Below are 26616 nucleotides of genomic sequence, written 5' to 3'. Positions count from 1 at the left end.
TTTAGTATTGAAAAATACAACTAGAAGGGGCCTTTTAATATTTGATATCAAATTAAGCTCAGCCCTCAGGTGTTCATCTACCTTCTTCGTGGGTTCTGGCTCCTCGTAAACTTGACCTCAGAGGGACCAGAACAGGAAATTAACCCGGCCTCCCACAGTTTGGAGGGGTTAGTGGACCGGCTTGAGATTAATAGCTGTGTTTGGCTTGTGTTTGTGTCTATGTAAATGAAAGGCATTACCTGTGTTATGGCGCCTCGGCCTGCACACAGTATCGAGGCGCTCAGTCTTAATGATGGCGGCCACCTGGGCTTAGACAGCTCGTTAAATCTTCCTGTGGCTTCTAATCATCTCAGGTTCAGAGCCTCGCGTCTCTCACAGAGGATGGAGGCCGCTTTGATCGTCAGCTGTAATCATTCACACGCAGACATTTACGCCGGGACACAATCAACACACTCGTTGTTTTTCGCTCTCTCAGGCTCATTTGTTGTTGCAGAATGGAAAAGCAGTTCACAGCACAAATACCCCGTTATTCCTCCTGTTATTACTCAGCACACACGCAGCGCTTCACCTGCCTCCGACACTTTGTGGACATGAGGAACGCCTTCATATTCAGAGGGCCGAGGCTGGAGACGCTGAGCTGAACTCTTCCACCCAGCAGTGAGCTGAATGGATTTAAGGACTGTCTCCTCTGATGTGAAGGAGCTTTAACTGAAGGAGACAAAGAAGGGAAAATCTACTCTTCGACGCTTTCACAGAGCTGTTTGTCTTCGGGGTTTCATTGTGTGTTTCAGTTAATGATTTGCTAAAGAAACATCATAATCTCTTACTGTAAAGGCAGTCTGTCTCTGGTGCTACTTCCTGTGTATCAACAGATTTATCTTACTCTCTGTTTTTATATTATTTAATGTTTTGCTTAAAAATAGTGAGTTCAGAAGGTAACAGTGACTCTTTTTTTTTGGAGGGGCCGAGAACAGACTCATGTTAATTACTGACGTATAAGATACTTTTGTTTAATTACAGCTGCACCAAAAATGTCACATATTCCCTTGCTTGCCAAGAGTTATATGAAAAGATTGAGGCCTGTCTTTTCAATATATAGCTGCAGCCGGTTAGCTTAGCTTAGCATAAAGACTGCAAACAGGGGGAAACATCGAGCCCGGAGTCTCTGCAAAAACTCCAGGAATTAATTAATTGTTTGAATTTCCATAAATCAGGTTTCCACCTTTTATAGTCCTGAAGAAATCTCTCCATCTCCTTCATTGTCTTTGCTCTGAGGTCAGTCTGTGTTTGGGATAACTGGTGTTGAAACAGCAACAGATTCATCTCACCTCGCCATACATGTTTATAACAGTGGCCTTAACAGCAGACTGTCTGACGCCCTGCATGCCTGTGACTCACTGTGTTATCAGATTAAACAGCCTCCAGGTCACAGTCAGGTAGACTAAGACTGAATTGGAACAGACCGTGGGAACGTCGGTGTCACTGGATTCAAGTCAAATCTCATCACTTTTCACCTGGGAAGACTGGTGCTAGTTCAGACATGTAGTCAGTCATGGCTTGTGGCGGTAACAGTTGTGTTTTTGTTGTTTGTCGCTGCATCTTCCAACATGCCAGTTCATAACCACAACATTTGGGATGCCATGTAGCATGACAGTTTATGTGGCATTTTTTTTGTTGACATAGCAATTCAGGAGCAATGTAGGTAACATTATGAACATTAATATGGAAGCAAACCACTATTTGCTATGTGAAGATGTTGCAGAGTATTGTCTCCCTCTGCGTGTGTTGTTATCTGAGCTCCTCCTGGCTTTGTTGACATAGCTGGGCATGTCCGTGCATGTCAGTGTGCCCCACTGGTTAGCTCACGGCCGCCGCTCTGCAGTGCTGTGATGTGACGGTAAAAGCTGATAACGGCATCCTGACAGAGAGCGTTGTGCTGGAAGCGAAGCAGACTCATGCGTCACCATGTAATACCTAATGTAGACCTTGCTTTGAAACCATGGAGGTAGATATTGATTGCATATAATGGACACCAATATTGAAAGATTCAATGGACCGCTGAAGCTGTCTCACGAGGAAAAGAAGTCGGTGTAAATTATAGGCTGATTACAGCTTCCAATAACACAATCCCCTCATTCGCTTCAATGGGAAAACTGAGTGTATTGGCACAGCTGAGCTGCAGACGCAGTCTCCACCTAAAACCAAGTCTGCACCTCAGTCTAAGCCGCCACCTAAAAATCCCTGTCTGCTCACCGAGCGAGCCAACATGGGTCCTGACCTCTTTGAGAAAATACTTTTGAGGTAACTCCCGGCTGTCAAGTGGAAACCCTTTTAAGGCCTATCTTCATGAGGAGATAAACAAAACACGCAAACACACACACGGCAGCCACTTGGATGACAGATTGTACAGACCGCTCTTTTTTTCAAATTATTGCGACACCAAGTGAAGCCATGAGAGACATATAACTCCTCCAAAATAACGTGTATTTGATGGTCTCATTTTCACGCCTGGCTGTTCGTATCTACAGTAACGTACAGCCTGTCCAGAGAATTTAGCCCATGTCAGGTTGCCAATACAATAGAAGTAATGAGGGTGTGGTTCACGGTTATTGTTATTGGCTGTCTGGGTCTCCACGGCTCAGGAGGCTCTTTTGGGGTCACATGCTTCACTACTGTTTATTTGTTTATTTCTTAAGCGGGAGAATTCACGCAGCGAGGCAGCGAGCAGCTCGGCTTGCTAATTGTCATTACTTCACTTGGTTCCCAGTGCTGCTTTTACCCTTGCCACGCTCCAAATGCAGACCCTGCAGTGAATGCAAATTATGTATTTCTTTTTTCCCCTTTTGTTTGTTTTGTGTCTCCATTTGTCAAGTTTGTTTAAAAGGTTCCCAGAGGATGATGTGTTTGGGAAGAGATGTTTACTTGTCTCTATGTAGTTCAGTGTTTAAACTCTGTAATGCTATATCTTCTGGGGCAGCTGCTGGTACTGCTCAGGGCTGTTCGACAGATGAACCTGTAGCTGTTTAAATTTCAGTGTGTGTCCCGCCTTCAACTGTCTGACTGAGCATCAGCTTCTGGCTTTAGAGTCGTGGACTTTTCTGAGTGGATCAGCCAACATTTTGGTTGGCAGTTATTTCTTCAGATCAACAGAGATGGAAGAGGTGGAGCGCTTGTGAATTGTGAGTGAACCTCTATGTCCTTGAACATCACTTTGAAATATGACCACCTTCTGTTTGAAGCCCACCAGACAGCTTGCAAAGCCAATTCATAAGATTAACAACCAACGAAGGACAGCCCAAGAATTCAATATCGGCGGATTGGATTCACCTCAGACTACTGACTACCTTATTCTCTCCATACTTGTTTTCGAAACAACGCCACACTGTCACAGGAAGGTTTGTCCAGTTCAAAGGTCAACCGGCTCAATTTCATGCAAATGTCGAGCGTGATCTTTGCCTGGATCCGCCGACTCCACCGAGTCGACTGATTCCTCTGGCATCGTGACAGGAAACAGCGTTTTTCCGATTAAAACGTGATTGAACCGATCAGTGCCAAAGGGCGACACCAACGGTGTTGTCAAGCGTTTTTGAGCAATTTCAGCTGTGCGCCGGACCGGAGAAGTAATAATAACAACAATGGAGACTGTGACAAACAACACATACACTGCTATCAAGGCTGTTCTACAGAGATTTAAAATACACATTAAATTTGGTATGTTTACAAAGGAGAGATATTTTTCTGTGACTTTGTAACTTGATTTGGGAAGAATCTCTTCCATCTTAGTAGAAGAGGCGGGTCTAGAGAAGCAAATAGTGATTATTATTTCTCCATTACTCGCGCTAATGGCAGGTCATCGCCCACCTGGTTTTAGTACAGAATTGATTTAAACTGGTGCATAACTCAGTATGTATCTGATATTTGGGCTAATTCCTTCTTTTTTTTTACTCTCTCGCAGTAACAGTTAAACATTGTTGGTGCACTTGAAGTCTGTACAGGAGACAGAGCAGAACGATGAATGATGGATCACCAGTATTATCAGCTGAAGCGCTGGACACATGAGCGATGGCATGCTTTATGTTTTCTTAAACAGGCCGCAGTCTGATGTAACTGGGTACTCTTCTCAGTGTGTGTGTGTGTCTGTGTGTGTGCCGGGTCGTACTATCTATAGGAAAAAGAGGGCTTGCTGACAAGCGGCTTAATCCCAACACAGTGGAACATTTATTCAAAGCTCTCGTGTGCTTGTGCAAACGGGAGATTTTATTTCCTACGTTTTGAGACACATCTCAAAAACATCTTATATTCTAAAGTAAAATACCCCGAATGACCTCATAAAGATGTTAGGGAATCCCGTGTTTTATGGAGCCATGGAGAAGTAAAATCAAGCTACTCAGGTCTCAATACAATGCAATATTGATGTGGTGGGCAGCTTGGGATAGAGATGAGAGTGGATCCTTGTGAATGAATCCTTTCTGTCGTTAGTTTTTGTGCTCTTGAGACAGAAAATGGTCCATTACAGGCAACGTTTTTTGTTTTCTCCATCACTATCTAGTTTCAGTTCAGCCTGAAGCTGAGTGACGAGGTCCCAGTCCTCCTCTCACTCCTTCGTCATGTGGCCATCTATCTTCCATTAGCCTCTCTGGAGCTGTTCAGTGCAGTTCAGTCTCATCTCCACACTGGCAGGCCTCTGCGGGTCAATTGGATTTTAACCCAATAGAGTTGTCTATGTGTGTGTGTCCACATACTACTACAATAGAGAATGCATCTAACAATGCAAAGATGTACAAACAATGGCTTGCTCATGTTTGTTTCATCATTAAATAGACATCAAATGCATGGATTTGCATTCGCAATACATTTGATAATTGTTTACAAAACAGTTATTTTTGGTGGGTTGATGTTACGTTTATTATATAATAATGCAAATATGTTGTGAACCGATTTTAAATTAATCCCAAAAATATATACTATTAGCAATTCTATTTTTGCAAATACATTTAAATGGGACTCTTACTATGATAGATATATTTGTTCAATGCTGATGCACATACATTTGGGTATCTGGCATACCGAGCAACCCACACACCACGAAATAAGACGAGCCAGTCAGCTTTTTGTGGGCTGCTTTGATCTGAATACATGTGATTCAACAAGCCATTCAGATTTGTCTCCCCTCTACTATCTAACATGCAGGCTCATTCGTATATATCACCCGGCATTTGAGTGTCTCCACCTACAGCTTGAGAACTATTTTTGCATAGGTGCACCATGTTTATTCTCGAAAGCCCAGAGCAGACTGGGCTTTTTCAGGAGGGGGCTTAAAGAGTCTTTTCAGACAGAGGGTGAAGATACAGGTATATTCAGACAGACAGTATGAGAAAAATAATGTTTTTCCACTTTAAAGCATGTGAACATGTTCTAATAGAAACCCAAAATACAAGTATGAACCTACAAATTAGCATGATATTTCCCCTTTAAAATGGCATAAAATATATGTTGAAATAGATTCAGGGGAATACATTGACATTGACAGACGGTTCTGCTGTAAACATAAACGGACGAGCCTGCTAATGCCCATGACGTTTTTAATCGTCCTTCAGGAATGTTTGCCTTGATTTGATAGCCGACACTTCAGAGGTGACAGGAAATGAGGGAGAGAGGAGGGATGATCGCCAAATTACTCCTTCACAAGGATGTCCCATTATCACCCGACCAAAACAAGCTGTACATGCAGAGAAAAGGAATATATATCACTGTCATTTCATAGTCTAATAAATGTGTTAACGTATGCTGCTCTGGCTTCCTGTGGGTGATGTGTGCAAAGAACATCTTACATTTATGAATGTCAGCAGTCATTTTACTGCTCAGGTTTTTTGTTCCTGTGAGTGAAAACAACCACTGTAATTGTTTTGTTTTTTTATGCTCCACCAGCTGTTTTTATTTTGTGTTTGACAATGTGAGTCAGCATATAAGAGACACTCGCTAGTGCCATCAGGATTCTCAAGGCTTACTCTTGTCAAAATGTATCTGAGGTCACACATGACTCCGTCTACAGTGGACCGCTTCCAGATAAAATGGTGATTGTTCAAATTATGGATGAATTCTTTACTGTAAAATACAAATATCAACTTGTTCATGTGTGAGGCTGATTCCTCCAACCTGAGATGAGAGTTCATGATGTTTTATCTTATTTTGATCTAAACAATACAATCTTAGTTCCGTTGTTTATGAGTTGAGATTGAATTTTCATCTTTACTTAAGATAAGATAAGATAAGATAATCCTTTATTAGTCCCTCAATGGGGAAATTACAGGATCACAGCAGCATTGCTCACAAGTGAATAAAAGAATAATAAAATAGAAACAAGTAATATAAATAAATATGAATAGCAGTAAAACAGTAGAATATTAATGTACAGACTGAATAGAAAAGTATATATATAAAAAAGTACTTAAACGTATTGCACGTAATATTGCACCAGGTGAATGCTAAAGTGCTTAATGCATTCACATGTTTATATTATGTTTTCTGTTAGTCTTCAGTTAAGTGCAGTAGCAAATCTCACATCAATATTGAGTCCCACACTTCTTCTGCTGGCACATCTTGGCACAAGTTTGCGGTGCATGATTTAAAGAAACAGTATCTTCTTCCTCCCACCAAAGCTTTCGATATAATTGTGTATTTCTATGTGTGTGTGTGTGTGTGTGTGTGTGTGTGTGTGTGTGTGTGTGTGTGTGTGTGTGTGAGCCTGTTTATCTGCACACCTTCCCCTTCCACTGGCCCCTCTCATCTTTGAGGAGCCTTCATCTCCCTCCATCCTTCTCCAAAAGACCCGAAAAACATCTTGAGCTGATTAGGAGGAAACTTTACAGCTGTGCATTTACGTGTACTCCTTTTACAAGTGCCCTTGTTTTCTATTCTGAAAGTAATGTGCTGACTCAGGCTACCCGGAGGGGCTTTTTTCCCTGACACGATTTGTCTGCACTTTAAGCCGCGATGAAAGACTTCTGGCAGTGTTTGCTTAAATCTACAAATTGATCAAAAGTAAAACCACCTACATGGCTGAGCTCCATTTGGATTTCTGATTTGTATCAATCCCACAGAGGCTTTGCTGAGTTTGAAACATTATCTCTCTGTTTTATATTCCAGGCTGAATATCATGTAGCGGTATTAGATTATAACTCTCTGAGGGAAATGTGAATCCTCAAAGCAAAACGAGCAGAACAGGGAAGAATTGCGCTTTAATTAATGTTTGTCTCGTGGCCTTTTGACACCCGGAGCGCGATATCTCAGATTAATTCCACCTATGTATCATAGTATGCTCAGAGCTGTGTATGTTCCTATTAGTGAGATCACAGTCAGACGTGGTGTACGCTTCCCTGGCTAAGCATCCAGCAAAACATTAACTTTAACAATGTTTTAGATAAAAGACCAAGCTGTAAGGTATCTCATTAGACCCACGGGGAAGCGGACGAGCAATAGGAAGCCCACAACACGAGTGCTCTTCCTAATCCTGCACAGGAAACAATAAAAGCAGACGGGCCGCTCCCACATGGCTATTAACAGTCTGCAAATGTTTCTGTTATAAAAGGATATTCTGACTGTGCAGTCTGGTTTTACGAGTGGAAGAAGTTGATTGGCTTCTTGTTTTCATTAATATTATTTGATTAGTAGACATTAAAACCTCTTTGTGTGATGCCCCTAATGAAACAAACAGAGTGAAATGAAAAGACACAGAGAACGCACACATAATGGAATTGATTACATTGTCAAATAAAGCAAATTAGCAGGTACTTTGTTCTGCAGCAAAATAATAAAAAATATATACTCTTGTTGATTTTCCAGATTCTATTGCAACTAACTAATATAGATTTTTGCTCACAGGATGTTTGTATATTGTGTTAGCTGTGCATCTTATAATAAGGGCTTAATTAACAGAGCAACACAATATCTACTTTCCTTCAAGCTGTTTTTCATTCCTCTAAATCACGGTTGCTGTATGATGCGTCTTCACAGTCTTCATGCCGTATGGAAACTCACAGGGTGCATTTCGTTTTGTCACTTCTGCAGGAGGACACAGATCACAACTACTACACATCGAAAACATACAACCCGTCAGACTTGTGGGTCGACACTGACCAGATGGACAAAGACAAAGTGAAGATCCACGGGATTCTGTCCAACACACACAGACAAGCTGCGGTAAGTCAGCCGACGAGGAGAGGAGAACGCTTATCTTTTAACTATTAGGTTAGCTGCAGTTTAAGATGGAAAAGATCTTGTCAATTAAGGCTGCAACTAACTAGCTCATTTTCAGTCGGCCAGTGGATTTTTTTCTTAATTAACTGACTTGGTTCATAAAAAATAAAAGATGAGATTTTGTCCGACCAACAGTCCAAATCCAGTTTATAATGATCCTCACAAAAAGAAGAAGCAGCAATCAGAACATTTGTATTATGCTCTGAAAACAATATGAATGATTAATACATTGTTTTAATATAATATAATTAACTTAATTTAATTACAATTGTTTATTTAATATGTATAAATTGTAATCTTTAATTGAAGTTAATGTGTCTGAGGTTCAATTTAAACCCTCTGCAGACTTTTATTCTTTATTAACAGAGTTAATGAGGTCATAATATTCAGTGTGTGAGCAGATTCCTACAACTCTGTTCATTACACACATTTCTTAAAGTTATGATCCTTCACAAGAAAGACATTTATGAAGAAGATTTAATTTATTACTACTTTCTGAGTGAATATCCAGCACTATTAAAGGGCATTTCTCCTTTAAGCTAACTTAATCACACGGGTAGTTTAGCTGTCGTTATGTTGCAGTTCAGCTGCTTTAAACCACAAAGTTCCACTTTAGCCGAACTTAGTCTGCAGCTAAGATGTATCACCCCCCCCCCACACACCCACGCACACACACACACACACACACACACACACACACACACACACACACACACACACACACACACACACACACACCATGGCGTCAATCGTATCAGCCACAAGTACCCAATAGCCGGTTAGTTGAGCCAGTAATGTTGGTTCAAAGATTCACTGAAAGATAAAATCAATGCCAACAACACAAAGAAGAGATACTCAGTATTTGTATGTAGGCCGCTGTGTGTGGTATATGTCCGTACCTGACAGCAGACTATGGGACCTGCTAAAATATATGGAACTGTAAAGACATGACTCGACAGATTTTCACTCTAGTACAGTGTATTTATTTCCTCTACCATTAAACACATGGATATATTAGTCATTCTTTCAAACATCTAAACTGTTTAAAATTGTCTGCAGTGAAGTTCCAAAGCTTCCCTCCCTCCAGCTCTGCACAAGCAGGTGACCCATGTGAGGTGCATACTGATGAGGTCACCCAAGGCAGCGTTTACCGACTGGAGAGACAGAGCAGCATGGCAGCAGAGCAGTCACAGACAGAGAGAGCGAGAGAGACCCCGGGGTGAACAATAGCTGGCGAGGAGATAGAATAGAGCCCCACATTGTGCATTCTGGTGCTGCACCTTCAGTCATGTAATGATGGATTGAACCAAACAATCTGATGCAAGCTCTTCTTTGTAGCCACTGAACGGCCCGGTTAAGAAGGCGAGGCCTTTCTTCTCAGACAGTATAGGAGGGATGTGGGAGGTTTCTTTGACTTTGGCTTAAAAAAATGAATAAAACGAAAATTCCCAATTCAATGGCCAGCCCAGCAATGCAGAGTCAAAAATGAGATCTCGCCTGCATGATTTCACTGTGTGATTGCAGCCAAAACCATCTGTGCTGAAATGCAGCCCCCGTGTCAGCAGACTAACATTTTAAACAAACCGAGTTCATGATGATGGCAGAAAAAAGTCCTGAGAAACTGCTTAAAACTCCGAGAGCTTCTATTTTCCCTTCTGGCTCGGCCGCCCGACCAGCGCTTTGGCCACAGACACTGAAAAAGGAATTGACCAATAAGGTCGTAAAATAAAAACACAGCCGCAGAGGTCAACTCCATCACAGGATCGTAGGAAAGTTAAGCTCTGGATTGGCTACATAGTCTGTTAGATTCAGTGTGGTTTGCCACAGGATTACTCCATCCAGCATAATCTAGGATCATGTTTAATAGCTGCATGTTTACTGTGGACTGTCTTGCTCCATAACATTTTCTGGCAATGTGACTGTCGAGCATATTAGGAATGTATAAACCATCATTTGTGGTATTATAGTTTCTTGAAGCCCTTTTTATTGTGTGCTAATTCCCATTAACAGATTTGTAAATTATATGGAAGCCCATTTCTGTCAGGAAAAGAAACAAGAACGTGAAAAGTTAGGAACGATCCGACTGGTGGATTCAAAATGAAGTCATGTTTTCTATTTTCTATTGAATCTAAATATTTTAAAGTATATATGTTTATATATGTGGATGTCACGCAGAGAATTTGCATCATATCTGGATGGTAATGTCAGTAAATTTGAGTAAAATACAGACTTATCCCGTGTGAATGTGCCGCAATAAAGACACACGAGGTATAAGATCTAAATCACATGATGTCCTCAGGTAATAGTCCAAATATTGGTTAAAAAAAAAATCATTTCAAAACACCATTCCTCATTTTGGTCCTTTGTAATTTTTCTCAATTTTTTTCCCTCGACAAAATGGGCTTCTATATAAAAGAGATTTATAGATACATTATATGAAAATTCACCCATGAATGACATGAATTAGGATTTCTACTATTTCTTGACTTCTCATAAATCAGTATTATCATCGGCAGGATAGGATAACATTGTTTCTTTCTTCTCATACTAATATGTGATAAAGGTCGTATGCATATACTTATATTTTACCACATGTACATTCTTCTTTAACTCTCTATTTTATATTACATATTTATATAAAATGACCAGTGAAGTAGAGACCTCTGTATTTTCTTTCCACGTTTTTCCTCTGATCTAAATCCTCTTGCCTCGTTCTTTCTGACCGGCGTCATCTGTCTGTTTTTCCCCTCACAGAGAGTTAATCTGTCCTTCGATTTCCCTTTTTATGGACATTTCCTGCGTGAAATCACCGTGGCGACTGGTGGTAAGTGAACACTGTACTTGGACTCTGTTCTCTCAATAGTAGTTATTAGTGTTGTTATTGGATATACTGTATGTGCTTGGCATATTGGACTGTACACAGGCAGTTTTCATTGCTGCTGGGTTTGGGAGGGAATGTGGCATTAGCATTGTGTCTGCATGTCTTTCTGGTACTTGGTGTACCTGAGGGAGGGGGGCGTGGCTACTGTTCACAGAGACCTCCCTCCTGAACACAGAAAAGAACCAAACAATGAGTCGTTTCTTTCGACGTTGTCTCGGGGAAGTTGAAACGGCTCGTGTGGCACAAACCGCAGCACGAAACCACCACCGACACTCTGCAAGCCAAACCAGGCAGCCTCATACCAGAGCATTTACAGCGCTCACCTCCGCGGGACACAGACTGGGGGATGAAAAACAAACCACTCCCAACACTCAGCACCACCAGCTCCACACCAAACTTAACTGGAAGAGAAACCAGACCGATGGGTTTGGACTGGAAACAGGAGTCCCCGCGCCAAGTGGCCTAGCACACCCTGATAGACGTGTATATGGAGCTAGGGGTATCATGAGGTGTGTGTGTGTGTGTGTGTGTGTGTGTGTGAGGGGGGGAGGGGTTAGGCACAGCAGACGTGTTTGCCAGAGTGTGCAAAAGCAATTTTCCACTTGAGTCTTGACGGCGAAACCACAACACCCCAACCAGCTATTATCACATGAAAGACTAAATCCCTGCTCTTACCCAACTATTTCAGAGATGTTGTGCTGCGTTTAACTTCCACTGGAATAATAAAGAAATAATCCACCGTGATCGCCATTATCATCGCAGTCACGTTTTTTTTTTCCCCCTCTGGATCCTCCATCAGCGCAGCGGTGACGTTGAGGTTGGCTTGAGAGGCTGGATGATGGTAGAGGAGTCACACGCTACTGGGGGGGAGATAACAAGAATTTGCATTCCTCCAGACAGAGGGGAAGGGATGAGACTGACGAGGAGGAGGCAGCTATCTGCCTCTCGCAGGCCTCTGGGGCTTTGTCTCCACCGCGCCGTCCTCACATCCCTCCATTTCAGGGCCTATCAATCAGCTAGTCCTTCTCTGCCCACTGGACCATCTTTTCTCCCTTCTTTCATCGCCGTCAGCAAAAGTCACTGTTTTTGCTTGAGCCAATGTTTCTCTTTGGTACCTTAAGTGTGCTGAACCTCTGCTGGAAAAGATCATTATTTTGATAAAAACAGCAGCAGAGTTATAGTTGCACTTAACTTCGTATTTTTAGAGTTACGGGTTACTTTCTAAACAGTGCAGCAGCCAGATCTCAAACACATTAACGCTGAAGCTGGAAGGTTGGCGTGCAGCCTCGTCAAACATGAAGTCTACCTCCACTTTTATGGGTTTTGCATGCAGTAAATTGAGCGTTTCCACCGCAAGAAGTCATTTTGAGTTCTAAATGATTAACTTTTTTAAATTAGGGGAAAATAAATAGCGAGGTAAGATTGTTTTAATCTGTTTATAATGCAACCCAATTTGCAAATGTTGAGTTTTTCCCAATATAAGTGCAAATAACTCAAAACAAGATAAAATAAGAAAAATTGCTGCACAAATTTAAAGAAAAAATGATTTCCGGCACTTCTTGAAACCAGTTGATTTGTATTACAAACCGGTAGAAACCACTTCCTTCTTGTCTTTTAAGATATTCTAAGTTTAAAGGCGCACATTTAAAGCCATGTTTATGCCACTTTGGCACCTTGCAGTGTGGGTCTGAAACTATTATTTGATTAAATTCTTAGCTGATGAGCAGACATATAACCGTGAACAGTTAAAGATATGCATCTCTACTCCAGTGGCGTGTCAATGCATGCTGCTAGTTAACTTCACTGATATTCTCAAACATCACACGAATATTACAAAGTCACTTCAATAGACTGCACCTTAGATGCCTGAACTTATTAAATATAACTAGAAATGTCTTGAAAATGAATGGATTATGCCAACAAAGATGAGCAATATTCATACAGTCATGACAGTCAGCATGCTGCAGATGTTGTGATGAACTGTTATTGTTGAATAGTGTGTGTGTGTGTGTGTGTGTGTGTGTGTGTGTGTGTGTGTGTGTGTGTGTGTGTGTGTGTGTGTGTGTGTGTGTGTGTGTGTGTGTGTGTGTGTGTGTGTGTGTGTGTGTACGGCTCGACATGTGGAGACTGTGAATACCATGAAGATATATGATCTGACCACAGCCAGCTGTGTTGACGCATATCCAGCTGTGCCATGCCGTTTACTGGGCGGCCAGCTGTCACACTTTGAAACCAGAATACAAACAAGGATTCAGAAAACACCCAAGAAGATCTGGTATTGTATATTGTTATCCAACTAATTGGTGATCACAAGCATTTATATGTGAGGCACCAAATACATAATGTGTGAGGCAAGTAAAGGAGCACATGAAAGGAAACGGAGTGTAACGTCGTCTGCACTCTGCGTACCAGATGTGTCAGCGGTTTCCAGCCTTGGGCGGAAAAAAGCCCCTGAAATGGCTGCAAGATAAATCAGAAGGATCATAAGATGATTAACAAGACAGGAAACATCACTGCCGTACAAATTATGTTTATTATTGCAGGTTTTTGTTGTGACATATTGGATGGTGTAGGCCTCTAAAGATTATTATAATTAAACAAACAAAGCCATCACTCTTTACTTCACTAGTAGTACTTTACTTCACTTGAGTATATACATGTTATGCTACTTTACTATGATTCTACTCCACTACATTTTGGAAGCCAATAATAGTTACTTTGCAGATTCAGATTGTTAATACAAAATATAAATCAACTAAATGATGATGTATTATTATAGATGATGATGTATAGATGACATTAGCGCCATCTTTACCAGCTGCGACATTACTGATGCTTTCACATTAAGGCTCCAATGATTAAAATCAACGTTTCTTCAATGATTTTTATGATATCTTAAGTTAATCCTCTTTTTTTTTCATGCTTTCTCCGACAAAAGTCCAGCAGCATGTGTCAATTTCCTCTCTAACTCGGTTAGTTTTCAAGAGAAAAGCTTGAAGTTTGGGTTATTACCTACATAAATGGCATTATTCTTCCTCTCTATATATTATAGTATCAATATATGTATCAATTATAGTAGATTACTTACAGTATACAGAGGTACAGAGTCCCAGGTTTGTACAAAGTACAAACGGAAGAGAACCAACAAGCAACACCGTCTCCTAGAAATGAAGTATTTACTTGAAAAAACATTGCCACTGAATATAGGATGATAACGTTTTGTTTATCGTGGGCTAATGAAGTTTGACTTTTACATATGTCAAGTCATGCAGACGATCGCTGCCAATTTGTATTCCAAAGAAATCTGTTGTGAAACATAAAACACATGACGTTGTTTGTTCCAGATGTTTTTCCTCAGAAGCCATAATGTATTGCTTATAGGCTGACATAGTATGATTTGCTTCACTCAGCAGTAAAAATAAATAACAGACATTTAATTTAGATTTTAATTAAAAAACCTATCAGTTTTACAATGCAAAAGATGAAATAAAATGTGTGTCTGTGTGCGATCCGGGCCTTTCTCGGCACGGAACAGCTGCGATAAACAGAAAATATCCTGTGAATTATACACAGCTCAGTACGAAGGAACAAAGTCCTTGTCTAAACACAATGTCCAATAAAGTGAAGCTTTGTCTGGCTGGTCTGCTAATTCCTGCTCTTGTTTTTCTTGGACATACACAGCCTGGCACTTTAGCGGCACATATAAACAGAAAGAGTTGGAAAGAATTATCCTGCTCCATTCCACCTCCCTAAAACCTCTTTCTCTACCTCAAACTCCTCTTCATTATTTCTCCCCTCTTCTTGTATATGAGTTTCCCCTCCTCCTCCGTCCAGTCTCCCTCTGCTGTAAGTGACGGCCATAATGGATGAATTGCCTCTCTATTGACGCCCCGCGGCTCGCACCTCTTTAGTGTATTGAGAGGCCGTCTGATGTTCTTTAGACTGTCAAATAAGTCGTATTGTGTTTTTAGGAGATTGCTGGTAGAAAGTGTGCGTGTGTGTGTGTGCGTGTGTGTGTGTGTGTGTGTGTGTGTGTGTGTCTGTGTGTTTGGTCGAGGGGGATTTCTAAGCTTTCTAAAGGTTGAAAGTGAAAGGATAAATAGTATAAAGCAATGCCAAAGAGTTGATGAGATAAAAAATAAGTGCTCAAGTTGAATGTTGGGTAAATATGAGATGAAGTGGCTGATTTGTGTCGCTGCACGATCAGATAAAAGAGCAGACGCAGCAGCACACAGCCGGTTTCACTATGGTGTTATATTTACCTTAACTTAGGCATCTTCATTTTCTGTCCTCTTTACATTCATTGCCCATAACACAATATGCTTTTATCTGCAGGGCTGAGTTAATGTCCTTCAAAAACAAAATGCATCCATATTTCCTTCCACAGCTTCTAAATACTGCTTTATGTTTGTAAAAGACGGAAAAAAAACATTTGCTCGAAAAACAATGTTTTGCAAACCTTTTGCTTTCTTGCTGAGAGTCAGATGAGGAGATTGATGATACTAAATCTTAAACTACCTCCAGCAGCCCGTTAGCTTAGCTTAGCATAAAGACTGGAAACCAGAGGAAAGAGTTAGCTGGCTCTGCCCAAAGTTCACCCACTCAGGCATCACTTAGCCCACTTACTTCACCAAGCACTTTTGTGGCCTAAACATCGCAAAGTACTTTTATTACCTACATTCACCAGTACTGATTTAAGACTACATGGATTTAGGAGTATTTCGTCAAAAGCTTGTTTTGAGAGGAATAAAACTAGCCATGGCAACTCCTCCTATTGAGTCATAACGTGCCAAATCTTTAAGCTCCTTCACTCCAGGTGGAGTTCTCTAAAGTGACATCTTCACTGCCAGTCTTGGCCTGCTCTTCTCCTCACTGTATGCTGACACTGCTCTATAGAGGTGATTCTGAGCGTCTGGTCTTTAGGGAAACATATATTCCTCTTGTGATATGCTCTGCTTCTGGTTTCCAAAGTAATATATGTGTTTTTCTAGCCAGTCTTCTGTATGAGAAGAAATATGGTGACATGAAATGGGTTTTTATGGGCCTGAGACTTCCCAAAAATCCTCTTTTCTTTTGGAGCAGGGTTTTTCCCACCTTAAATGCCTCAGGCAGCTACTTCTCCACCAAAGCAGAGTGGTCGCTTCAAAAGATAATGATTTCTTTCTCTGGGTTGTTAGATGATTTATTGTGGTAGACACAATTGTGTTATTATTGTGGTATTTAAAAAAAATAAAAAATGTCCATCCTGAAGACCGAAGGAGGTGAAGGACTTGTTCATAGTTAGAAAGTTTTAAAGGGAATAGTTTGATATATTTGAAAAAAAACTAAAGCCTCTCTGCAGCTACATGTTGAAGTAGAAGATTTCCAAAAAGTCCTACTCACATATTTTAATGTATATTAAAAATTATTATTTTATTGTCCAGAAAAGACCATGTTTTTAGTGTCTGCGGATACAACAGACGGTTACAACCAGCCTTAAAGGCTTCGACAACCTTTTCTGTCATCATAAAAAATCACGCCGATTCCAACTTTCAACAAGACTAAAGTGGCAACATCATGAGAACAAATAGATGCTCCCTTTCCTGTTGAAAGAATCATCTTCAAACGAGTAATTTATGAGACGTCTTTTTGTATTTCCTTTTTCAAGATACACTGTAAGGGTCTTATTAATTCTTCAAACTCTTCTTCAAAGGTAAAATTATATTGGATGCATGTGATTGTCTCACCCAAATGCCATGTCTTCCCTTTGTTCTGCGTCAAACATGATTTGTACATTTTTTGCAATTCAGGCAAAGTCAATAATTACACCTTTAAATAGCAGCTGACTTTGCTGAACTTTCTTGTCAGACGGGAAATTAAGACGATGGTTGATTCTGTTGTTATGAGTGCAAAGACAGTTCCCTCGTGATGAATTGTGGGCGTTTTCCCCGTTTCTCGACCCCATTAATAACCATGTGTACAGACTGCTAAATGATGCCGCTCTGGTTTGTGTTGACTGAGCATCGCTCTCTCTGTGGAGAGATCTATTCGTGTCTCGCTGAAGGGACGAGTAAATTAGAAAGGTTTACATAATCCCTTTATGTTGTCTTTTCGTTAGCGTCCTTGAATGATGATGTCGAGTAAAAAACACAACTGCATGAGGATGTTATGGAGTACAACAGTTAGAAGAAGCCCATGGAATATATTTACTGCTCGCTCAGCGTATCTGAAAGGGGTAGAAAATGTAACTCATAGACATCACCATGAAACTTCCCCAGTTGATAACTTACATTAAGACAATCATTTTCTCTATGACAAGTGTTCTTAAATATGCAAATGAGGCATCAGCTAAGGGAAATCTACAGACGCAAATAGAAAAAGTAGTAAAATAAACACCTGAATTTGTATTTTGGGTGTTTTCTTTCCACGAGTCTGAAAGAATCAGAATCAACTGGTCATGTGTGTCTACACATACATGGAATTTGACTCCGGTTTCACATATCTCTCATCGTACATAAATACATATTATATACAATAAACAAGATAAATATAAAAAAAGACAACAGAGACAAAAAGACAATTCAAGACAACGGAGTAGTCAGAGAAGAAAGAAGACATGTTATGAAAGCAAAATAGCCAAAACTCTCATAATTGACCAGTGCATGAAAAATTATGTTTTCTTCCAGGTTGTGTCATTTTAAAGCCCCTCAATTTCGCCCTGCTGTTTTTGATGAAAAATAATAATGCTAATTATTTGCAGCCGACAGCGTGAGGCCAGCGACAAAGAGGGAGGTGTTGGTCGTAGGTTAATGAGACGCTTTTAACTTTGGACTGGAGGGCAGAATGTTGTCTTCCTCAAACCTACAGTATCTGATGACAGGCGAAGGAAGGATGTTTGTTTTTATGAGTTGCTAAAGGGTAAAGACACCTTAAAAACACTTTATCAAAGCAAGTACACCACTAAAAGTGATACATTGAAGATTCTAACTAGAGGGAAATTTGAATTGAAATCAGAATTCAGAGTGCTGAAAGTTGTGTGTTGTCTCTGTTTCTTCCTCAGGGTTCATCTACACAGGTGACGTGGTCCACCGGATGCTAACGGCTACTCAGTACATCGCTCCTCTGATGGCAAACTTTGACCCCAGTGTCTCCAGAAACTCTACCGTCATCTACTTTGACAACGGTAACAGCAGTTTAGTAATTCCTTTGTGTTCCACCTCAATGCTTAGAAGTTGTGTACTCTCTTGTGTGTGATGCATGAAGCACTAACTGACACTTTTGGCTCCAATCAAACTTTTATTCTGGGAAGGACAGAATGAAGTTAGGTCTCCCACAGACAGCTTTGTGTTCACAACCTCCAGAAAATACTGAAACTGATCCGCGATCAATTCTCTGTGACTCATGAAAATAATGTGACCGATATCGTTGTGTGCTCAAAAAAGGTATCAAGCATTTTCTGCTGTTATTGGGAGCTTTAACACTCACTATAACAAACAAATAAATACACTTTTACCAACAATAAACTCCTCAAGTCTGCAGGAGCTGCACACAACATTATATCTAAAACTAAGACTAAACATAAAAGACATACAAAAGTAACATGATGGTTTAAATATATCAGTTACTAATTCATTAATTAATAGTCTAAATATATGATTTTAGAATGAATGGAATTAAGTACCTTCATTTTAACATCAAACTATATTTATTTTTGTTGATTTTATTCTTTTACATTTTCTGAATTGGTTTTTCAGAACATGTATAAAATCACTATAGAGAATGCTTTAATATGGCCGACCATTAAATTCCCTCAAATGGTTTTTAATCTTGAAAATGAAGCTCTTGATTCATAAAAAACTTCCTTGACCTCTGTAATATCCCTTTAAATTCCACTTGCTCACTTTAAACTAAATTGATGCACTTCCTCACTCTCTGCTCCTTTCTTCAGCCGTCTCTGATGGTTGTTATCCATCATGTGCGTCATTAATCCCTCCCTCTGCAGCAGCGCGACTGACCAACGGAGTGACCTTCTGCAGTGGAGCTCATCAGACTTTAACCAAACTGGCAGCCGATCAATTCTCAGCCTTCCTGCTCCTCAACACACAGTCCATCAGTCAATGTCCTGCCAATACGGCACATAAACTGTACGGCCCGTTATGGTGTGGGCGAGTGAGCGCTTCTTTCCCTTAGAGACGTATTTTTGGTTCTGGACACACAGACAGAGACAGTGTGTTGGTGTTTTTTGTCAGATTAGAATCTGCTAAAGAATACACGTGATTGGTTAAGTGAGTTTTTCACGTGCTGTAAAACTATCCTAAAGTTTGATAACAGTAGTAGCCACGCATTCATCATCTGACCTTGTTTAAATGTCTTCTTCATTATATTAAGAAGTACAATTATTTAAACCGAAATGTGAAACCAGAAGTGACACTAGAGGGTGGAGTTCAGTACAACCTGAATACATTAATAGATTAAGACATTATTACCGTAGGCAAATATGAACTTAAACTGAAAACAGGGTTAAAGTTGTAAGAAGAAAAAAAGGGCAACTCCCAGACTGGTCAACACAATGTTAGCGACCTGTCAATCACCTTGTAGCCCCGCCCTAAAGCCTTGCTTTATGGTCTATTTTACTCTAAATGGACCAATATTTACTAAATGAACATCATGAAGACTTGAAACTAGTTAGGACCATAAACTAATGTTTACAATGTGTACTGAGGTAATAAATCAAGTGAGAAGTAGGGTCATGTTCTCATAGACGTCTATACATCCAGAGGAGTCGCCCCCTGATGGCTAGTAGAGAGAATGCAGGTTTAAGGCACTTCCTTATTCACTTCTCTTATCAAACCCAGAGGATGCCGCCTATGACATAAATTAAATATGACCTCTGCATTTAACCCATTATCATTTTTACGATCAGTGGGCTGCTGTAAAGTGCCTGGGGAGTAACTTTGGGTTCAATGTCTTGTCATCTGAAAAAATAAATACAAGTTGAAGTAAATAAATATCTATGGAAATTAGGCTGCACCGAACAAAGCACACTAAACGACGTCTCCATGCAGAGGGTGGGCTTGCGTGATAGAGCGAGATTTGATTTGTTTGTTTGGAGTTCACACAGCTTGTTAAGCTTGTAAGTGGAATTAGAAACAAGGCCAGTGTTTGCTCCCTGCACGTCTCATCAGCCTCTCTGTATTTTTAGCCTGAAAGCCCCAGATAGCACGCAGCCTCCCCTCCAGAACTCAATGCATTTCAAGCAGACTTACGTTAGGCTTAACTTGTTTCCGACTGAGTAGGCACGCTGTGCCATAAGGCACAGCTGCAATTTAGCACTCTGGTCCTCCCTCTGATACCCACTGCGTTCTCCTGAACTCTGTCATCTTTCATGCATTACACAGCAAATCTTCAATACTCTCTCTTTTTACTCACTTCCCATCCAAACAGTCACAATAATGCGAGAGAGCGTCAACGGGTTCCTGCTGCCTCCTTCTGTGTCTAATGCCAGAGGCCCTCTATACACAACACATGTAATTTATAACGGGGTTTTCCTGTACAAGCAGACGCCTGTGCTCACCAAACTGTCTGAGCTATCTTTCCTTTGGGGTGAAGAGCTCCGGCTATGCGTTGGAAAAATTGATTAGTTGTGTTAACAAACCTTTATTGCCCTGGCGCACGGCCAAATGACTATCTGGGAGGAGGGGATGGCTTTCACATCAATAGGTTCTCCAAAGTCAACAGTAAATCAAACCGGTGTTAAAAGTAATGTGAGGCCCGATGTCTGGAGGGTAGAGCTGAAAGTCCCGTGAGTCTGGTGCTAATTTAGTACTTACCCACAATAATGCAACACCTATTGATGACTCTTTGTGGTCCTGTGTGATTTAGTTATGGCATTTGGCTTTTAAGTTACTCTCATACTTATTTATTCATTGATTCAATCATTTGTTCAAACGGCCTTGAGAAGATATTTAAGCTGCCGGGCAGTGTTTGAGCATGAAACTCTGATCCAGGATCAGTGCAACGCTCCTGTCCGGGCTCCATGTTTAAATGGCCAGCCCACCCATTTTACAGAATAACATATTTTAATCTGAACATGAAGCAACCATTAGGGCTGCAACTAAGTTTTACATTTTCATTAATCAAATATTTGTTCAGAAAATGTCTGAAAATTGTGAAAAACTCCACTTTTCAAATATAAAACTTAAAGGATTCTATATTATTCTATATTTATCAACTAATCAGGGGATAAACTAATTGTTTCAGCTCTATATTGTGGTTTCAGCTTAATTTGAGGTATTCACCTCTGAAGCGTTTGCTCCAGTACAATGGAGGTGAAAGAAATTTAACTTGGGAGCAGCTGCAGTGGTAGAGCGGGTCATCCACAAGGTTGACGGTTCAATCCCCAGCTCCTCTGGTTTGTATGTCAAAGTGTCCTTGAGCGAGACTTTGAACCCCAAGTTGCTCTCTGGCGCAACATCCCACTGCTCCTGGGAATGCTCTGGATGAGTTTTTAACATTTTAAATTGTGGAGATCAAATCCTGCAACATGGTTTTCTCTTCATAGTTTGTACACATTGTTATTAGCAATTTTTATAAATGTATTTTGTAGTGAGCATGTGGTACAGTGGCTCTAGTGAAAAAAGAAATCCAAGTTGGCGGCTCTTAGCCGGTGTAGTTTGACACATGTTTCTGTACCATAAGAAGAAGTAATTTACAGAACTATAATTCGCTCTTGCACAGCATGAAAAACGTTCACTGTAGTGAAAATTGCTACATAATCCATCACAGTAACCGTCACGCCTTGATTTTGTTTTCTCAAAAGTTTCAGTTTTATAGCTTTTTCATGCTGCTCCAGTGGAGTGTTTTCATATCAGTGTCAATCTCCTCACACCCACATGGAGAAATGAAGTCTCTGCCATGAAATAATCCCTCAAAAACATATCGTTTTACAAACACAATTGTTACATTGATGTTGTCTCATTCTCTGGCTTTTCCTGGCCAGCGGTTGATGTCACGCTAGATCTGAGACAGAGATGATATTTAAAAAAGAGTGATAGCAGTAGTGAGGCAGTAGCTTTCAGTGACGCCTGTATTTTCCTTTAATCTGGGTGATTTCATGTCGTCCTGCATCTGGTATTGAGCTGCATGTGACTGTTCCTCCTTTAGGGACTGCTCTGGTGGTGCAATGGGACCACGTCCACCTGCAGGACAACTACAACCTGGGCAGCTTCACCTTCCAGGCCACACTGCACAACACCGGCAGGATTGTTTTTGCTTACAAAGAGGTCAGTACTCATTCACTTGGACTACTTAAAATGTCTTATTTGTGTTGTTCTCTCGTTCTGACACCACTAACAGTCTGAATGAAGTGTTTATTAGTGTGCTGCTATGATCCGCCTGCAGGGTCGTTCAAGTGGCCAGAACTTAAAAAAAAGCCAAATCCAGAGTGCGTTTATGAAAACAGGCTTGAACAATGTTCATCATTAGATCTTCAGACCTTTATTGTCTACAGCAAAATATCTTACATTTACTATAATACTGGAGGATTCTGAGTATATGCTCATTAGACTTATCTTTTCAGGGCTTTTAAGACACATTTACTTGACCTAAACCCACCAAAATGACAATCAAACTGCACTTACAACACCAGAATATTTCATGGTTTGATAAAAGACCTTTCATGGAAAATATACATTCTTACATCATCATAGTTTATACAGAGAAATTAAGATAATGGTGTTACGTTTCCATTTCTTCCAAATTACACAGCTCACACAAAGTGTTGAGCTTCTTTCTTATTCTATCCGACCTTGGGAATTGGGTATCTATCACTTCCCATGTCCATGTTTTCACTCATTATACAGAAGAGTGATGCCAACATGACAAACTAAATAATATGTTTAATGTCTCCATGCTGTTTCCATTATGCAACATTATTTGAAATCATGTTAGTTGTTATGTCCCAATGGTGTATATATACACACATAAATGGAGAGATACAGAGCGATAAACAACTTAATTCAACAGAGAAAAAGAGGTGGTAATGAAATATACTATTCCACAGAGACTAGGGTAGGCTGTCAAATTGCAGTAACTATGTAATGATATGTCATAATTGCAATAGTTATAACAGCAGGGTTGCCTTTTTTTATGACTACGACATCTTTTGTAATGAGTTATTTTCACATATTAAAAGAGTTGTTGGAGGTGTTTTTTTCTAATAGGTGTTTCATTATGCTGCTATTATTAGTCTGAAAAGGACAACCCGGTCATCACATGTAATTTGAGTTTTTATGAGATTCTTGATGATCACGAGGTTTGTTTAGTACTGAGTTTCAGCTCCATCTCATGTACCTTTGACAATGAGTGCTTTAGTTTAACTCTTTTCCTTCACTGTTGTGTAAAATAAACACATAGAAAGCCCCGCCCTAAAGCACACCCTGCTTTATCTGTTAGTTTACTCTAAATGGGACCATCATTTACTAAATGAACATCATGCTGTATTCAAGAAGAGTTGAAACTATCAATTGAGACCAAATACTCATGTTTACAATGTTTACTGAGGAAACAAATCAAGTGAGAAGTAGAGTCCTTTTCTCATAGACTTCTATACAATCAGACTTCTTTTTGCAAACAGAGGAGTCGCACCCTAATGGCCAGTAAAAAAAGTAAATTCCGTATTGTTGCCGCCTAATGAAGCCTCAGCAGATTCCCCTGGTAGATATCGGTTGATTGTGTGGCCTGCTTCTATTTTCCAGCCTGCCACAGACAGATCCTCGTTGTTCTGGTAATTGATTTTCCCCCTTTTCCCTTTCAGATCCCCATTGAGGTGTCACAGATCAGCTCTGTCAATCACCCGGTGAAGGTGGGCCTGTCTGATGCCTTTGTGGTGGTCCACAAGATCCAACAGATACCCAGTGAGTCTCAAAATATGTTTTTTCTACAGAAAGGAATCCGAATTATTCAAAAGTTGACTTTTTGAAGTTGGAAATACAAGCAATAATGCATTTATACTTTGTCCTAATGTTATGTTAGGTTATTTTAGATCAAATGACATAATAATTGCAGTAGTGATTATGGTTGACTGGCTCTACGCTTAAATGCAAGAACGATATACATGTCTTCTACTCTAGATGGATCATTATGTGTTGAGGATTGGGGTTTACAAGTGCTGTTAAAGTGTTTGTACAGGGAATTTGGTTCACCTTAAAAAAAATGACCAGCTGAGTTACAGACATCTCTTTCCAATGTACGTCTATGGGGGGAAAAAAAAGTACTTTGTGCTGGGTTGAGGGGTTGAGTCGAGACCAAATGGAAAGCTTGACGAGCACAGCAACAGTAATCAAGGGGGGCGGGGCTTAGCAGAGGGTAATTTAGCTGACTGAGTGCATTGTTTCATCAGCTTTTTATTGACCCTTTTAAGTCGTGCCTCAAAGCTCTGAGTTCAGCCTCGTCTGTTTTGCTTTAGCCACAACTGTCACCACCTCTTCTCCAACACGGTTCCACCTCTCAGTGGGCAGAGCCGTGGGCCCGGCTCCAGACCTGCCTCTCCCAGGCACTTTTGAGTTACTGCAATTTAGGCCCATTAAATTTAAAGCAAATGCGAGCAAAGGGGAGACACTTCAAACATTTGTTTCCATAGTCGGACTCTCTCTCTCTCTCTCTGCCATGAGCCCTGACTCAAAGTCTGCCACAATAATGAGTTGTCAGATATGATTTATTCAGTAATTTAAACTCTGTTTTGATTGCGCATGTGAAACTTGAACAGCATTTATTTCAAAGTTAATATTTTATAACTTAAAACCCAATACATAAGAGGTTGACTTTTTTTTTTTTTTTTCGCCCTTCACTTGGCATCTTTATGTTGGGTTGGATAGGAATTACTACGGTGGCCGACAACGGCAACATGTCCATCTGGAGAAACGTTCTGCAACTACAGCCTTTTACAACATTATGAAAGAGCTAATGCTAGCAAAATAATGATGTTACTCTTTTATAGTGCTCCCCCTAGAGGCCTGGAGATCTCCTATGTTGACATGATATGCAGCGTTTTTAGTTTTTTTTTGCATTTGTTTTGGATGTTTTTTAATTTGCATCGTTTCTGTATTTGCTGCATGTTTTCGTTTATTATCCACATACAAATGGATTTTTGTATGTTTTTTGTTTCTGGAAATGTTTTGGGCTGTTCTTTGCCCTTGCATACCACTGTAGATTACACCTGAATATTTCATGAGAATGATTTTTGTAAGTGTTGTTTAGGAGTAAAACAACTCAGAGTGGAAGGAGTTTTGGACATGGACTTTGTTTCCAGTCTCATCTGAAGTTGGTTTTTTTACCACTAAATCTCTTCCTAAAGGTTTTAGTTGGCACTGAGTGAGTTGTCTATTGAACCATTGAACCTGTTGGCGCAGTCTCCCTAGACATCAGAAACCAAGCTGTCTTTGATGTCTCCGACACGGCATGATGAAACCAGTGAGGGCAGCTGTTTGCTTGTGGAGTGATGAAATCTTGAATCGAAGCAGATTGAGACTGAGTTTTCTTCCTCAAACAGACTCTTTTCTTCTGTTTTGATAATCCATCCGAAATGAACACTGTTATTATTCCACTTATCAAGAAATCAATATTTTATCTTTAAGTAGAGATGTAACATCCCATCTTAGCCAGCTGCCGTTCATTTTGCCGAGTTTATCAGCAATAGCAAACTATCCTATTGAAAAACAAGAATAAAATAAAATATATGCACTTGATGGCTACATACGTAATAAAAGGCCGTGGCTAAAGCCAACAGGACCCAGACAGAAAGTCATCATGCTCGCTATGATGTAGAGGACAAAAAAATAAAGCATATTGTTATTTTATTCTAACTTTGTTTGGGGTTAGCACTGTCGCCTCACAGCAAGAGGGGTCCGGGGTTTGATTCCCGGGCTGGACGGCCCTTCTGTGTGGAGTTTGCATGTTCTCCCCGTGGCACCGTGGCTTCTCTCCGGGTTCTCCGGCTTCCTCCCACAGTCCAAAGGCATGCAGCTTAGGCTAATTGATAACGCTAAATTGCCCGTAGGTGATAAAGTGAGCGTGAATGGTTATCTATCTATGTGTCGGTAGTTGATATTCTGGCGACCACATTGACATTGGGCGAAGGCCAATGTCAGCTGGGGTCGGCTCCACCGCGACCCTGAATGGGACAAGCGGTTAAAGATAAGGGATGGATAACCTGGTTTGGCAAACGTAACGCTATCTCGTGTTTGGGGTTGCTGGAGTGTTAAGTTCCCAGCTAATATTGGAGCAAACAAACACACTGTTTAATCCGTTCCTTACATTTTTGTTATTGGGTTTTAGGCTGAATCACAGAAGCCACCCTTCAAACTCTTTAAATGCAGATTGTCTGTCTGACTACAGCCCTGTGTACACTGCTTCAGCATGTGCAGAAATCATCATCTGTTCAAGGGTCTTTAATGAATACTCAATTACTAAGCCAGCCTCCAGTCACTGCAAACAAAACCAAA

General features: G+C 40.4%; 1 protein-coding gene across 1 annotated transcript in view; it reads left to right on the top strand.

Moving 5' to 3' along the window:
• plxdc2b (plexin domain containing 2b) overlaps nt 1-26616 on the top strand; it is a gene marked incomplete at both ends in the record, with an annotated part of 84513 nt that overhangs the window by 35529 nt on the left and 22368 nt on the right. Inside the window, 5 exons of the mRNA XM_079234389.1 lie at nt 8068-8199; nt 11011-11080; nt 18177-18299; nt 22280-22398; nt 23931-24030. Of these exons, the coding sequence (XP_079090515.1) occupies nt 8068-8199; nt 11011-11080; nt 18177-18299; nt 22280-22398; nt 23931-24030 (544 nt within the window). The remainder of the gene's footprint in view (nt 1-8067; nt 8200-11010; nt 11081-18176; nt 18300-22279; nt 22399-23930; nt 24031-26616) is intronic.

Source organism: Taurulus bubalis (assembly GCF_910589615.1).
Source record: "Taurulus bubalis genome assembly, chromosome: 18".
NCBI lineage: Eukaryota > Metazoa > Chordata > Actinopteri > Perciformes > Cottidae > Taurulus > Taurulus bubalis.
This window is presented reverse-complemented; position numbering and strand designations above follow the sequence as displayed.